Source organism: Myzus persicae, unplaced genomic scaffold, assembly GCF_001856785.1.
Source record: "Myzus persicae strain clone G006 unplaced genomic scaffold, MPER_G0061.0, whole genome shotgun sequence".
Lineage (NCBI taxonomy): Eukaryota > Metazoa > Arthropoda > Insecta > Hemiptera > Aphididae > Myzus > Myzus persicae.
Window position 1 is genome coordinate 244,344 of NW_019101363.1, and position 15,470 is coordinate 259,813.

Below are 15,470 nucleotides of genomic sequence, written 5' to 3' on the forward strand. Positions count from 1 at the left end.
TTTTATTTGTACAGACGTATTTTTTAAAAATAAATCTGATATGATAATATCAAATTAATTTTATTTTCAAATAGATGTTACATTTATATTACATTAACTTAAATACATTTTGACATAATTATATTTTTGGACAATGGCATTGAATATAATTACAAAAATAAGATAATTATTAGATATGTTAAACAAAAATACTTAGGTATACAATATAAGTACGTAAATATTTTAAAATAGATGAAGAATCCAACGAAATTGATTCATGCGTATGAGTAATTCTATAAGTATCCAAATAACTAACTCAGTTTGATTTGAATTGGGTTTTGGTGAATTTTTTGCTTATTACCTTCCAAACTATGGCCGATGCCATAGAACAAATAGATCAATAATCCTGTAATCATTTAGACGGACAATATAAAATTTTAAGTCAAAATTTAGAGTAAAGAAAAATTTAATAAGGACTAAGGAGTGTTTGAAGAATCATACTATATCAATAATTATTCAATAAGTATATTGATCATCATAGATAAAACTAAGAAGCAATTACCTAAAAGTATTTAGCTCACGTAATTCTGACTACTAGCCACTTTCATGATTTGCAAGAAAATAAGGGTTGACAAAATTGATTATATTTGGTTAAAAATGTATGTATAATTAGATGAACTTACCACATATAAGCCACACGCTGAAACTTATCCAAGTCTTGTACTCTAGTTCCATCATCAGATAAACATTTAATACAATGCTCAAACATGGTATGATGGGAACCAACGGTACCTAAATAAAAATTTTAAAAAAAACCAAATTACTTACTGTAATTTTTTTTTAGTATTTTTTCAACTAGAAAACTTTCATTCGATTATAATTTATATAATATGTGTAAGTAGCATGATTTTTTAGAAGAAATATCAATGCCATCTTACATTATTCTTCAAACTGAATTTGAAAGCCTAGTACGTAAAACTGTTTGTATTTTCTATATCAAGCATACTCATACCTTGAATGATAGATCTTCCACGGCGGTCGGAAGTCTACCCAGCATGAACAACGTGACCAACAACACCAAAAGTGCTATTACATTTACCATCATTAGTACGTTCCTCGTGTTTCCATGATGTGATTGCATATTTGCCAAGCTTATTCCAAACACAATAGTACATACACCTATATTGAAATACAGTTTGTAACATTTCAGATAACTAAACCGGCATCGTGCTTATACCTAAACCGGGTAATGAACTTATGCGTATTGTAATGCTTTTATTTGTACGCCTTGACGGCGATTTTATTCTATATTTACAATAATTTGTGTACATATATTATTTTATTGGTAATTGACCTTTTGTGTCCACAAGACCGACGGCTCTTTGTATTTCTCTATATATTTACATCTATCAATATATGGTTTATTACGGCCTTACAACGACTGAAGCTCCTGTCGAAATGTTCTAAGTTTTAGTGTTAACTTTTCTTACTGTTGGAGTACTTAGCTGATTTTCTCCTCAAACTATAATAAACCTCGCCCAGTTATTCTCAATTAACCACTATTTTTTTTTTATTTAACTTCTTTCGACATATATATATTATATATATTTATGAATTCTATAGTGATCAATCTGTAGTACCTATTTAATATAACCAATGATAATACACACACACACGATCGCGGGTGACTAGGTGCGGGACAAAGTAGGTCCACTTATTTTGTGAGGATTGTATCATAATAACACAATAAATAGCCAATAATATATTATATACATACTGAATATAAATATCAATGCCCTTGAAATGTATTGAGTGTCCGAGTTCGGCACTTTTGCGTTCGACAAATTCAACCAAGTGAAAACCGTTATGCTTTTCGACTTCGTAACGTTGTCTTGGATGGGTAGGCTGTTATCGGTGTACCTGTTAAATATTAATGAAATATTACGTTCATCATATTTGTTTCACCCTTAAAAACCGTACGCAGCTGCTATTGAAAACGCCTAGGACTAACCGCAATATCAACACACAAATGCAAACGATCGTGTAGGCCTGAAGTGTGCCAATGGACGCCATATCAATGAGCTGCTCGAGATTGAATACGGCGGCTAAAATACCTGATAAGAACGAATATAGATTTGTATAGATTATTGAAAAATGCAATTGACTTTTCAAACGATGAGTTTTCGTAACTTCAGTATATTACCGGCTAAAAGTCCGCAAATGATTGTGGATATCAGAGGGGTCATGGTCGTAGTGTTGATATTCGACATGAACTTGAAAAGAAGACCATCTCTAGCCATAGCGTACAAGATACGAGGCAGGGGAAATAGTGTACCCAAAAGACTGTATAATGATAACGTAAAGATACAAATAAATAAGTATATATATTAGCTGTTACAACGCTGTGATACGTCGTCGTGGATGCGGACGTACCTCGTGCACAATGCGAATATAGCACCACCTGAAACTATAATCTTTATCGTCGGCATATCCAAATTTTCATAAAGAGCTGGAAGTGGTGCATCCGCATCCTAAAAGCCATACGTTGATATATTAATATAATAAAACAATGTGAAGTACTCTACGTAATTATTCCCTGATGATCGACTTTCTGAAAATATTTGTTGCGATTGTCTTTAAGTTTTAAGTTTTAATTAGTTTGACATCGGTTAGAAAATTTGGGGGGGGGGGGTTCTATACGATTGCACACTTTTTTCTGTTTCGACTCGACTGAATACAGTAAGATTGCTCATCAAATTCGTAACACAATTGCATCCCCATCCCTTTTAACCTATTAAAATTACAGCACACACATAAAATTATATTTGTAGGTATTGTGTATAAAGTGCTTACTACGTACGTATACGCATGTATGTACAACATAAAATAATATATACAGTACATATTTTTTATAATTTTCATTATGTGCAAAATCAATAACTTATCTTATTAATTAACTATTTTCCTTCCCAATTATTATAAGCTTATTGAATGTACATTATTTGAATGTATACTTACATAATTAATAGTCAACCATTTTTTTTTATTTATATAAAAAATATAAATAAAACATAATACATATGTAAAAAATATGTGAAAAGCATACTTGTGAATAGTAAGGCCACATGAGTGTCAAAATGGAGGCCACGCCGCAATAAGCGATAGTGCTCAGGAACAGAGATGCGATGATCGCAAGCGGTATGTCTCTTTTGGGATTCTTCGTTTCTTCACCTGTTGGTAAGAATAAAAGAAATACATCGTATGAGAATTATTATTTTTATTATTATTATTAGTTTGAATGTAATAAAATATGATACACACCAGTCATGGCGATCGAATCGAAACCGATGAATCCGTAGAAACATTTCGCAGCTCCCGTTGCAACGCCGACCCATCCGAATGGTAAGAATCCGCCCTCGCCACCTTTTGCTTCGGGTGGTATTTCGCTTTTCGGAATAGACCAGTTTGAGTAATTTGCTGAAAGTGTGCGGTGTTTAAACATACTTGTTATAGTCGTTATAAAATTTAGCGTTCTACGATTGGGTCAGAATTTTGATTAGAACACTCACCTTTGTAAAACCCAGTGACAATCACGGTGGAAATAGTTATCAAATTTATTGCCGTAAATATGTTATTGGTTAACGTCGATTCACGAACACCCCAAGCCACCAATACTATGAAAAATAACGTAAAATAACCTAATCAGCAAGTTATTGTCAAACTTCAAATAGATTATTATGTTTTTATTACAATAAATTGTGTAATTAATTCATTGAATTCAACAATAAAATTAAGTGTCCAGATAATTTAAATAGGTTCAATATATTAATATCCGTTAATAATTCTTTTCTTTTGATCCAACGAGTCACCTAGGTAAATTTCATGACATACCATACAAACTAATAACTATTTAGTAACTCGTTAGTTTTACCTACTTTTTTTTACTTAAAATATACATTTTTCAATTTAATTTTTTTTTAGTAATAATCATTTTGAACACATTTATAATATATTATACACTTAAATATATCGTTGTAACTGTATAGACACTTACACGAATATTGTATGCAAATATATAAACACTTACGCGCGACGATGACGATTACAAAGAATGACGCCAAGTCGGGATAACTGCCCAAGAATCCGATGTGTATTGGAAAATATTCAGTCATGTATCTTTTTTGTGGGTTGCCCAGCAAAGAATCGCAGTAATTACTCATAGCTTTGGCTACTCCCGCGGTTCCTGTAAATGAAAAAATCAAAGCTGATAACAAACAAATATGGCTACGACGAAGTAAAAAATTTATATGTATAATAATATTGCATGTGTATTACAATTTTAAACGCCTGAAAATCGCATAATTCAAACACCCAATACTATAATAATATTATCATCAACGACGAATCGTAACATTATAATAAATTGTTATTTATCGCTGAGTTCTAGCGAACCACGGGACGGTCAGTATTTTTTGCGAGCACCGTATGCTTGGATGTGAATTGCATAACCGTCGTCGTTGCCGGGTTACGGACTTACGGTAAAAAAAATCAAATAGTTGAATAATAATTATGTATATATAAATAAATATAAAGGATATATCATGTATGCATCGTTAGAATAGTATGCAATTAATAAATGTATTATTTTTTAACTTTTCGAAAGATCTAACTCTGGACATGGCAACACAAAGTTGACAATGGTCCATGACTAAACACAGGTTTGGGTAAATATAAACCTACTTTATCTAATGTTTTACCCTGTACAAAAGCTATTCGAAAATTGACGACTGGTAAATGAAAAGGGAAGAGTAGAAACTGTCGGGGTTAAATCAATTCTGGGCTATAAAATACGCTGACCAGCCAAAGGACCAGTTATATCAATAGGTTAGGTCCGAGTACTTGCGTTAGAAAAAATAAGATATATAACTGTCACAAGAAACACAAATAAACGATAGGTACAAAAAAAACGGACGAAGACACAATATTACAACACTGCTCTGTAGTTGTATTATGTGTGCGAGATAATTTTTATCGATCAACTTTTCGGAACAATTCATATCTACACGTCGATATAAAAAGGCCTAGTTACAGGTAGCTATGGAAACCCTAGGGCCGCCGCCTATATATAGGTATATATAATACGACAAACTTTATATTTCTAATTACTATTAAAATAATTAACTTTATGGACTTTTCTCTTTCGATGGCTCATCTCCACGCCGAGTACTTTCGTTTAAAAAAAAATTGTGAAAATCGGCCCGGTAGAACTTCAGATATAACTGTCACAAGAAATCGCCTCACGTTTCAATAATATATTAAGGTAAAGATGATATTAGTTTTTGAGAATATTTAAAACCACGACCGTTGTAACTTGTAGATAGTTCTATCTACAGCCGTATTGCAAAAATACAATTTTTATGGAGTTACTGATTGTAATTTTTTTATGTGTGTATGTAAATGTGTCTAATAAATTATTATTAGTGTGTGTGACTGTAGTGTAAAAGTAATAGCGGAGCTCTTCCTCACTCACGAGCATAAGACGTTGCCACGTCATGGCGTCGTGCACAATAATATGAATAATACAGAATATAATAATATAATACTCATTTGTATATTGTATGAACTTATTGTCAATCATTCAGATAGATCTATAGTAACTTGATCAAACTTCTAAAAACTGGTTTGAATTCGTGAATAAAATTCATTTAATGACTACTTGATGTAGATCAGGTCACATTTTAGGATATGTTTAAATGTATATTTTGAATTATAAGCACTTCAAATGTCATACATTTTCAATATTCGAAATTTCAAACTTATAGGAGTTGTAGAGCAAAAATTCACCAAATTTAGTCTGATCGATCTAGAATTAGATTTAATAAACAACACTCATATATAGGACCGCATTATTAGGTTCATTGGTAATTGACAGTAAATCAGTACATTTGGATTGAAATAATCGACCGTATGCAATATTCGTTTGAGAGGACACCAAACCCGTGTGACGTGTCGTCTCTGTCTAATAGGAAAACACGGACAATTTTCCATTCATAATAATGCATATTAGTAAGTTTCAAAATTAATTGATTTATTATACAATTTAAAGGTAAGATTATTATCTAGGTCAACTACTTGTGGTTGAGGGTAGCATGTTATTCGGCCGTGGATATTGTATACTTGTATGGAGGTCTAAGCCATTGGGTATTTTTATCAGTATACTTAGTTACTGGGCCTAAAATTTTTTTTATAAAATTTGTAGTCCTCCCAACTAAAATCAGAGAAAATGGATCATTGGGAAAGTTATATGTGCTTATTTTTGGAAGTAGCAAACACAAAATATCGTAGCTAAACTATATTAACGATCGATATTACCAATGAGATATTCGACGATGAGGTTCCAACCAATGATAAACGCAGTGAACTCGCCAACCGCCACGTAACTGTAGATGTACGCAGATCCAGCTTTGGGTACTCTACCGGCTAACTCAGCATAACATAGTCCTAAAAACGTTATTGTAAATATTAGATTGGACCTTCATTTTAATTGTTTTATCACAAAACAGTCAAATTGTAGTTATTTGGAAAAAAAACAATTTTAGAAAGTCTGAGGTCAATTACTAGATTTAATAAATATTTTTATAACATGGTAATCTTTCTTCTTCCTAGATATATCTATATAATAAAAATCAATTAATGCTGTCCGCTGGTGGTAACCGCATCACTGGAAAGCAGCTGAACTAATTTGTCTACTTTATAGAAAAAAATTGTTATAGAAGTCCGAAAGATGTTTTTACAGAAATAAAAGCAAGTTGTATAAGTCTTGAGGTAAGTTAATATCCTAAAAAAAATTTCGCTTTCCCTTGGTAAAATTAACCTTTTTCCGAATATTTTGACTCTGTTTCATAGGCTTGAAACTTAATTTCACCGAAATCAGTCAAGTCCTTACCGGAAAATGCAGACACCACTGCGGCGATGACGAAGGACAAGACTACGGCTGGGCCGGCGATCGATTTCGCCACTGCTCCGGCCAACACGTACACGCCGCAACCCAATGTGCAACCGGTGCCCAATGCCGTCAAGTCAAAGAAGGTCAATACCCTGTTGAGTTTTTCTTTACTCGGTTCATCCAAATTTGACTTTTTCCTCGTTAACGCCCACGTCAACGAATCCGTCTGTTAAACACATAATATCATAACGGTAATATTAGACTTGATATAACGAGTTACCTATATAGTATCATATATTTTATAAGACTGTTTGATTTTTAAGAAATTACGATTGAAATGCAATAATATACGAGATCATCAACATCATCACATATTATTATTAAATAATATGCAACAAAATTGTAGTTTTGAAAGAGGATAGTTCTGTGATATATCGTTGTTTAAAGTTAAGCATTGCATTTGTTGAAATTTATTATTGTACCTAGTACCTAGTAACATTTTCAAATCAATGTCAATTAAAATGAGCAAAATATATTATAACCGATTAATAAAATAAAAAAATTCAAATTTTCGATGTGAGAATGAGCCCTTAAGAGTTGTATTATACAATTTGAATCTTTCTTCGAGTTATTCAATACCTACCTGTCTAGTATATTTGTTAAGACAGATGTTTTATAATAATATTATTACTTGAATATAAGTTTAATATCTCATGCATGTAATATTAAGCCACAGGGAAGCCCGCAGGTTAAGTTAGGTTAAAAACTGTATATTTAGATATACCTAGCCGTTGGGTCCAGAGCCCTTTTACACACACGACTTGTAAGATATTTTATTTTTGAAACTAGAGTTTTTGTTGAAATAAACAATCATTTGCTATTACTGTTGAAATTTGCTTTTACTAATAGTTTAAAAACGTTACTATGTGTATCTCTGATAGGGTGCACTCCACAACATTTTTATTTTTTAAAACATTCATTATTATAAATATAAATCACGTAATTATTATTTATTATTTATGTCTATTTGATATCAAATACATTTGTTTTTTGAGATAGCTGTTGTGATAATATAATAAATAATTACACTTTATATTCTACTATAATGCTTAATACGTGTAAACAATAAATGTTGTGTAAATATTAAAAATTGATACTCAATTGGAAACACTTGTACAAACACTTTTAAAATGCTTTAGTACACGTCATTGATGTGATTCAATTTTAATATTTCATATTTTCTTCGTAGATTTTGCACTTATATGGCAATTTTTACATGAAATAAATTTAAACTTTACAGACACTACAATATAAGTAAAAATTAAATTAGTTGCATTTATATTTTACTAACTGATCCCATGCACTTTGTTGCCCATTGAAAATACTAACTCTGTACGATTAAATATTTGCGTCCAATTAGCCAATTAATGCTCGGCTGTTCAAAACTTCCCTCAAAAGTCGAGTGGATTTACTAAATGCTAATCGCCGCTAATGATTTTTAACACAATCATATACAAAATACAGGGCTGTTAAAATGACGACTGTCTCTTTTATCTCGATTTTTATAGAGGAAACCCTTTTTAAAATTGGCACCTTATAACCAATTTCTAATTTCTTATCAATGATACTAAAAAGTAAATTCTGTAACCAAAGCAACCCTATAATAAATAAAATTATATTATTATTTATTATTGTTTCTCTTATGTCTATAAAAATCCTCAAATTTGCAAAAAAAACCAATTGCTACTTATTAAGATAAAATATGGACCTAGTCTATACCATATAGAAGATAGATCCTATCCTTGAAATAGTGAAGCTTTCTGATGGTAAAAAAAAATTTTTATCGCTTAAGTCATTTCTAATGTTATACCCTGAATAAACGTATAAAAAGTTTTACTTTTTTACATATTAGTATTTAGTATTGATTATTATTGGTTAATCACAAAATAAATGTTATATAAATATTAACACTGCTATAATTGCATGATTTATATTGCTTTACTGCTTTAATTCTTATAGTTATGACGTATTCCTAAACTTATATAACACTTGATTTTTATATAATTACTTTTATATCGTGTGATAATTTACGATAGTTGGCAACTGTAATACGTGATATAAATATTTTTCCTTATTAAATTCATAAAAAGACCTGACGTATATCACATAATTTTCTGGTAATTTGTATTCAAATTTAGTAGATAAGAATAATAAATTAATATTTATCCAACCAATTTTAAATATTTACTTCAGTAAAAAATTGTTTATATTTGAATCAAAATTAGGTGAACCGTATAAAACGGGTAAATTAAATAAATATATTATGAAAAATAGATCAGTATTTTCTACCCATAGTTTGACTTCCCTAAAATTCCACTAGCTTCAGCTATTTTATTTTCAATTTAAATGGATCTATAAAAAAAAACCAAGTAGATAACTGCTCTGTTATACAAAAAATGTCGAAAGAAACTTGTCATTTGTAGGCACTGCACAAAATAAGTTAAAATTTGAATTTGATGATATTATGATACATCAATGTATACGATGAAAAACTATGTAGAGCTAGACCGTCTAACATTTTTGAAACTAAGGTTACTAAACAATTATTTTAATAATACTTATTTTTAATTTTTAACTAATGTTTGTAATATTTTTTAGTTTTTTTTTAATTACTAATTTAAAAAGTAATTACTGAGTATTTTTAATTTTTACCTCCCAAAAGTATCTACTAGATTCGGTTTTCTACCAGAAATCTTCCTAAAAGTTGATGATCAGAGTATTTTTCTTCTAGAAAAAGTATTTTCATATGTAAATAAGACACCCGCAATTCTGTAAAATCATAAATTATATATTTATGTGAATTGCAATACATTATTTGTCTTGTTCAGAATCTAAAAATTTGAATCACATTATTACTTTAGTGTCGAGTTTTAATGAGAGCGTAGTTCAACAATTTTTCACTAAAAAAATCCATATAGTAGGTAAACCATTAAATACGTTTCGTATCTAAAATACGAGTACATACTGAAAAACATATAGAAGCATTAGGGCTCAAAATCGGTTGCACGACCAAGCTGACTTGATAAGCTTATTTAAGTGTACTTAATGGAATTATAGTACACTACAACTACTTAAACATATTGTGTATAAAATAAATGGACTTGAAGTGTATTTACAAGGTTTATGGTTTTATTATTCAAATGTCTGAGGATTATATTATTATTATATAATAATTATCGGAACGAATGCAGTTTAATTCCCATTCGATTTTTTTTATAGAAGTTGCTTATGATTTTAACAAAGAATAAAAAAAAGTCAAAAAATTAACTTTGAGTTACATTGATATGCAAATGTTTGAAAATAGCTCTATAATTCAAATGTACATGGCTTATAAACAATAATATAAAAAGTAAGTACCTACGATAGAAAAATATTCTGATTCCACAAAAGAGTTAAACATTTAAATACTAACATTTCAAAAAAATAATATTCCAAAAATTTCAAATTCTAGTATTTTACACTCAAAAACACGATTTTAAGAAAAATTGAAAATTTTGAAGTTCATCGACCATGACTTCCAAATTAAGTTTGAACGACTTTTTTGAAAGTGCCATCAAATGAAGCAAGTTATAACACTTATTTTAAAAAAAAAATTTCAAATAAATTGATTGGGAGCTAAACTGCTAAACACACTCTAGTGCAGTGTTTCCCAAAAAGTGTGCCATGGTAAACTAGTATGCCGTGACATTTAAAGGTGTGCTTGGAAACTTGAAATTTTTAATTTTCAAAAATGAAATTTTGTAAAAAAAATGTATATATCAAAACTAATCATAACGAACAGCGGTGAAAAACTACTGCTTGGGAACAGTTCTTGTGGTTCAATTAAAAAAAAAAATATAAAGATTTTTGATTTGATAAATAATTCTTCATTAGATTGGTTGGAGCAATAATAATACTATATAAATAGCAAATGGCTATATATATTTAGCAATAATACTATGTTCAATATTTAATATATATATATTTTTTAATATATTTAATAAAAAAATTTGAATATTAAAAGTGTTTTTTTCTCGTCAAGAATTTGCTAAAATTGAAAAAGTGCTCTGACAGTTATAAAATAATCTTGTTTATGGATTCAAACATTTTCACATTTTTTAAATAGGACCTTTGTTAGTATTTACATTGTAATCAGGCTTATAGCTCCATAAATTGATTTTGAATATTTTGATCTAATGACTAAATAACATTTGTGTGCGAGTGTGTAATATGTATAAAAATTGGAGTATACACTTATTAATAATCATTTACTACACAATAAGACTAGCAGTGACTTTAAGGAACGAAATAATTTCTAATATTATACTAAAGAGTTAGGTATTATAATATATATGGTATATATTCTTGGTTTTCAAAATAATTTGTTTTCACGCCTATAACTCTGGTCATTATTATCATTTCACAAGTTTGAATCGATTATTATTGAATTGCATATAAAACGAATGCCTTACCGATTTGTACCAAGGATCATCCATCATATAGTATTATGATATCAATATAGCAAGTGTGGTGATCTTCGAATGCGGTGACAGCTGAGACGGAAAATCGGGTAGATCCGATTGAAACTTTACCTCTGACGTATATTAAATGGTAGGTGTATTAATATATGTTTTTAAAATATCGAAAAAAAACTAGAAATTGTACTCAATGTTTTCCGTAACTCCGCAAGCACACTAAAACACTTAACCAAACGTCAAAATAATATTAATAAATAAATACTACGACGATATCACATGTGGATAATACGAGGTTTCAATACGACCATAACGATCATTATAACAATGATGCACGAACTTTCACGGTGTAAATAAATAAATATTATTTTTGGTGCAGTGAACGGACGCGTGGCGTGCTGCCGACGAAATACGAGCGATGTCTGCCCGCGTTCTTTTACCTGACAGTAGTAGGTACTATGCACGGTGGTTTAAGATATATCTTTAACCGTAGTACAACGGTACTCCTTAAGCAGCACACCGCAAACGAGGGAAAATAATACTACACAATAATAATAATAACCACGGTCTAGGTAACTGTTCTATGGTAATGACATGGAAGAAGTTATCGACGCCGCGGGATTCTGCGAAAAACGTTCGGTAATTTTCGTATTGTTAAAATTTCGCTGCCGTCACCTATGGCCTGGATAGATTTTTTTTTTTCATTTTATAATATATACAGTACCATATTTAGTTATATATGATACACATATTTGTGCAGACGTGTAGTTTAGTTCATGGATACGTCGTGTCAGATCTGATGGATTAGAAAAATGGCGGTTATGTGCTCAATGCTCAATGCTCATACCCTTCGCTGTTCATATAATAGTATGTGTCTATAAAGAAGTCGCCGTAATGGACGTGTTAAATTTAAATTCAATTATATAAAATCATTGTATACGAAAAACGATTCTGAGCGAAGACGGTCTGTCAGTCTTAGTAGGTATTACTAATTATATTTCATGATATTATAATATTGCGATCAAAATAATTTGCTTATACTGTTATGTATTAGTGCTAGTAGGTTGACTTAATTTTTCAGAAAAAATTGAATTATGAAATATTAATATACTTAAAAAGTTTCAAGTATTTACGAATAATATATTTTATAGTAATCGGTAATATCCACCTTTGGATCTCTGCCAGTTTCGATGACGACGCTCGACGCGCCCGATACAACTTTTACCTCTGTAGGAATTGTATACCTATAAATTAGCAATTGACCACAATGATTAATCGAATTTAATGTCAGCTACTCAGCTCTTGTGTATATGTGTGTGTGTACTATGTACGCCACAATCCATGTGCCAAAATAATATATACATTATATATGTATACACAATCATAATATAATATATTCATATTGTTGTTGTGATGTATTATATAACATATGAAACATTGAAACCAACATTTAAATATGTATTATACCTTTGTATTATAATATGCAGTGTGTATGTTTTTCTTTTTTGGGAACATAATCAAAATCATAGTAAATGCAGGCAGGTTCTTAAAGACAATAAGGTTTGTTCCATTTGTCTATTAGCCATTTTAGGTGATATCATATTATGGTCGAAGAAAGAAAATCACGATCCTATGCTTAACACATTTACCACAAACTCGGTATCCCTTTGTATAGCAAATGTATTTCAGTAGATTTAACATATTATTTTTATTTAATGCAAAACTTTTTATGTAGAAAGATAAATTAGTTTTATTATATAACTCATCCAAATTCTATGTTGAAATAATACCTGCATAACGTCTCCATTCTTATTTCAAAAACATATATCTCTACCTTAGATCATATACACTGGATAGAGCTAAGGTTTAAAATCTTGAAGCATAGCTGTTCGTGCCCGAAGTCATCACTGCGCATGAGCACAGTATATGCTCTAAGCATTCAGTACCTAATCGTCCTTATCACTATAACACATTATTGTCCCACGTGATCTATTTCATTTCTCACGCATGCGCAATAAGTACTTCGGGCATGAACAGGTCTGCTTCAAACACGGACTACGCATGATATAGAGATCTAAGATCTAAGATCTCTACGCACGAAAACAAAAATTAATCCAACACGACTTTTCCCAATGTATTTTTTGAAAAAAATTACTGTCGAAATCGAATCATTCTTGTAAAAGTTATGAGTATAATAATTAGAATCGAATAAAGTATTTACGATCTAATGCTTGCCATATTATTATACTGCTAATGTAACAATCATTATTTCGTACTTTAATCTCGAAAATTGTTAGTTGTTATATATATGGTCTCTAAATCGAAAACATAATACCATTTGTGTGCATCTCTCAAGGTTAAACTGTGTTAAAATCTACCATAATATTTACAAAGTTTTTAAGTTTAACAAATATAATACCTATGTAATATAAGAACTACCTAAATCGTGTATTTTGTTGTGGTTGTGACCACTAAACTATTCGCGATTATTTCTATCTATTTTAAATGTAAAAAAGATTTTACTGTTAGATTATTAATTAATATGCATATATTTTATATGCTAATATTTAAACCAGTAATGAAAATAAAACATAAAATCTATAAAAAATTTATAATTTACACATTCCAATCGCATTTAATATAAGACCTCAAATTAATTTTAACACTTTATTATTTTATTAACAAATTACAAGAATTCCTAGATTCAAGGTTTTCATATAAAATATTAATCCAACACGTTTAGATCGTTAAGTTTTTCAACCACATCATCGGAGATAATTAATACGACCTAGTAAATTAATTTAAATATTTGTGTTATTTTGTTGTGAACATGCAGTTTCCGTTGTTTTTCATCATTGTTTCGCTCAAAAATATTCATTGTTCATTGGTTGACCTTCTTTTCCATGTTATATAATATAGACATACATTTTTCGTTCAAAATATTGGCACAGCAAAATCAATTCCTAGGAATGGCTAAAACCAAAATCGTAGTTTTCGATTAATAAATGAACTAATTATGATAATCAATAATAGGTACTGTTATAAAATGATTTTTAAAGTGATTACCTTCAGGATAAAATTGATCAAAGAGGTTTCTTGAGAACACTTCGACGGCAATCCCGGCCAATGACCAATATTGTCGAGGAAGTGGTGGTTAGAAATGAATAATAAAAAAATCATCATACTGTAATAAGGTTTTGATTATTGTTGCTATTAAACATGCCGACGCATATAAGTACTCTACGAATGACTAGGCACATTTAAACGTCATTTGATTTTCGTTTGATGTGAATAAGTGTAATAGTTGTTTAGCTTGGAGTAAGGCATCGCATTAAATTGGCAAGGTTGATAGATGCCCTAGGCGAGAATAAATTATGTACACAAATAATACATGCTATGTGCCGAGGCGCAGTTTACAGTAGAGAATCCACTAAGAGGAATTTTCTAACGACTAGTTCATACACGCGAAAAAATAAAATATATTGTTTGACCCGATTAATATACCTGTGCAACAACAATAATAAATTGTTGGGGCCTGGTGTGGGGTGGTGGTTGGCCACAGTTGCTTATGTGTGCTGCGGTCAAACATCGCACGGCGCCTCTAGCTTCCGGATGGGTGACCACCCACCACCCAGGTTTTTTGCGACGAATCCTCGCCTCACATACACCTGCGTGTTACTCAATCCTAACCATAACTCCCCACAACATGCTAATGGCCATAGTTGCCGATGATTTAGAGTCCAGTGGTTCTCAACAAGTGTGTCGCAACAACAAAAATGTTTATTTATATTGTTTGTGTTCAAAGTATAAAATATTATTTATGACTTTATTATGGCATTATGACGTGATGGTAAAAACCACAGATAAGAAGAACAATTATTTTGAAGATATTAGATACTCTCATATTTCATTATCAATTTACTTATAGTTATGTATATTTTTTAATTGTTACTACTTCAAAAACCGATTAATTTTTTTAAGTGTGTCATCATTTTTATGAATCTAAATTAGGGTTCCATCTTAAAAATAAG

At 30.3% G+C, this 15,470-nt stretch overlaps 1 protein-coding gene and 1 long non-coding RNA gene across 2 annotated transcripts; both read right to left on the reverse strand.

Annotated features, from left to right (window-relative positions):
- Nucleotides 1-131: 131 nt before the first annotated feature.
- LOC111028817 (cationic amino acid transporter 2-like) lies at nt 132-11,463 on the reverse strand. Its single transcript, XM_022307580.1, has 14 exons — nt 11,437-11,463; nt 6,926-7,151; nt 6,352-6,480; nt 4,067-4,222; nt 3,549-3,653; nt 3,301-3,456; nt 3,086-3,210; nt 2,413-2,510; nt 2,183-2,322; nt 1,991-2,093; nt 1,757-1,899; nt 992-1,158; nt 663-771; nt 132-385 (listed from the first exon to the last, which is right to left on the reverse strand). Exons 1-14 carry the CDS (start codon nt 11,461-11,463, stop codon nt 291-293), a joined length of 1,779 nt encoding a protein of 592 aa, XP_022163272.1. The 3' UTR covers nt 132-290.
- Nucleotides 11,464-14,039: 2,576 nt separating this feature from the next.
- On the reverse strand, nt 14,040-14,863 carry LOC111028806. Its single transcript, XR_002603943.1, has 2 exons — nt 14,506-14,863; nt 14,040-14,412 (listed from the first exon to the last, which is right to left on the reverse strand). It is a non-coding gene; the product is annotated as an uncharacterized LOC111028806 (long non-coding RNA).
- Between the last annotated feature and the right edge of the window lie 607 nt (nt 14,864-15,470).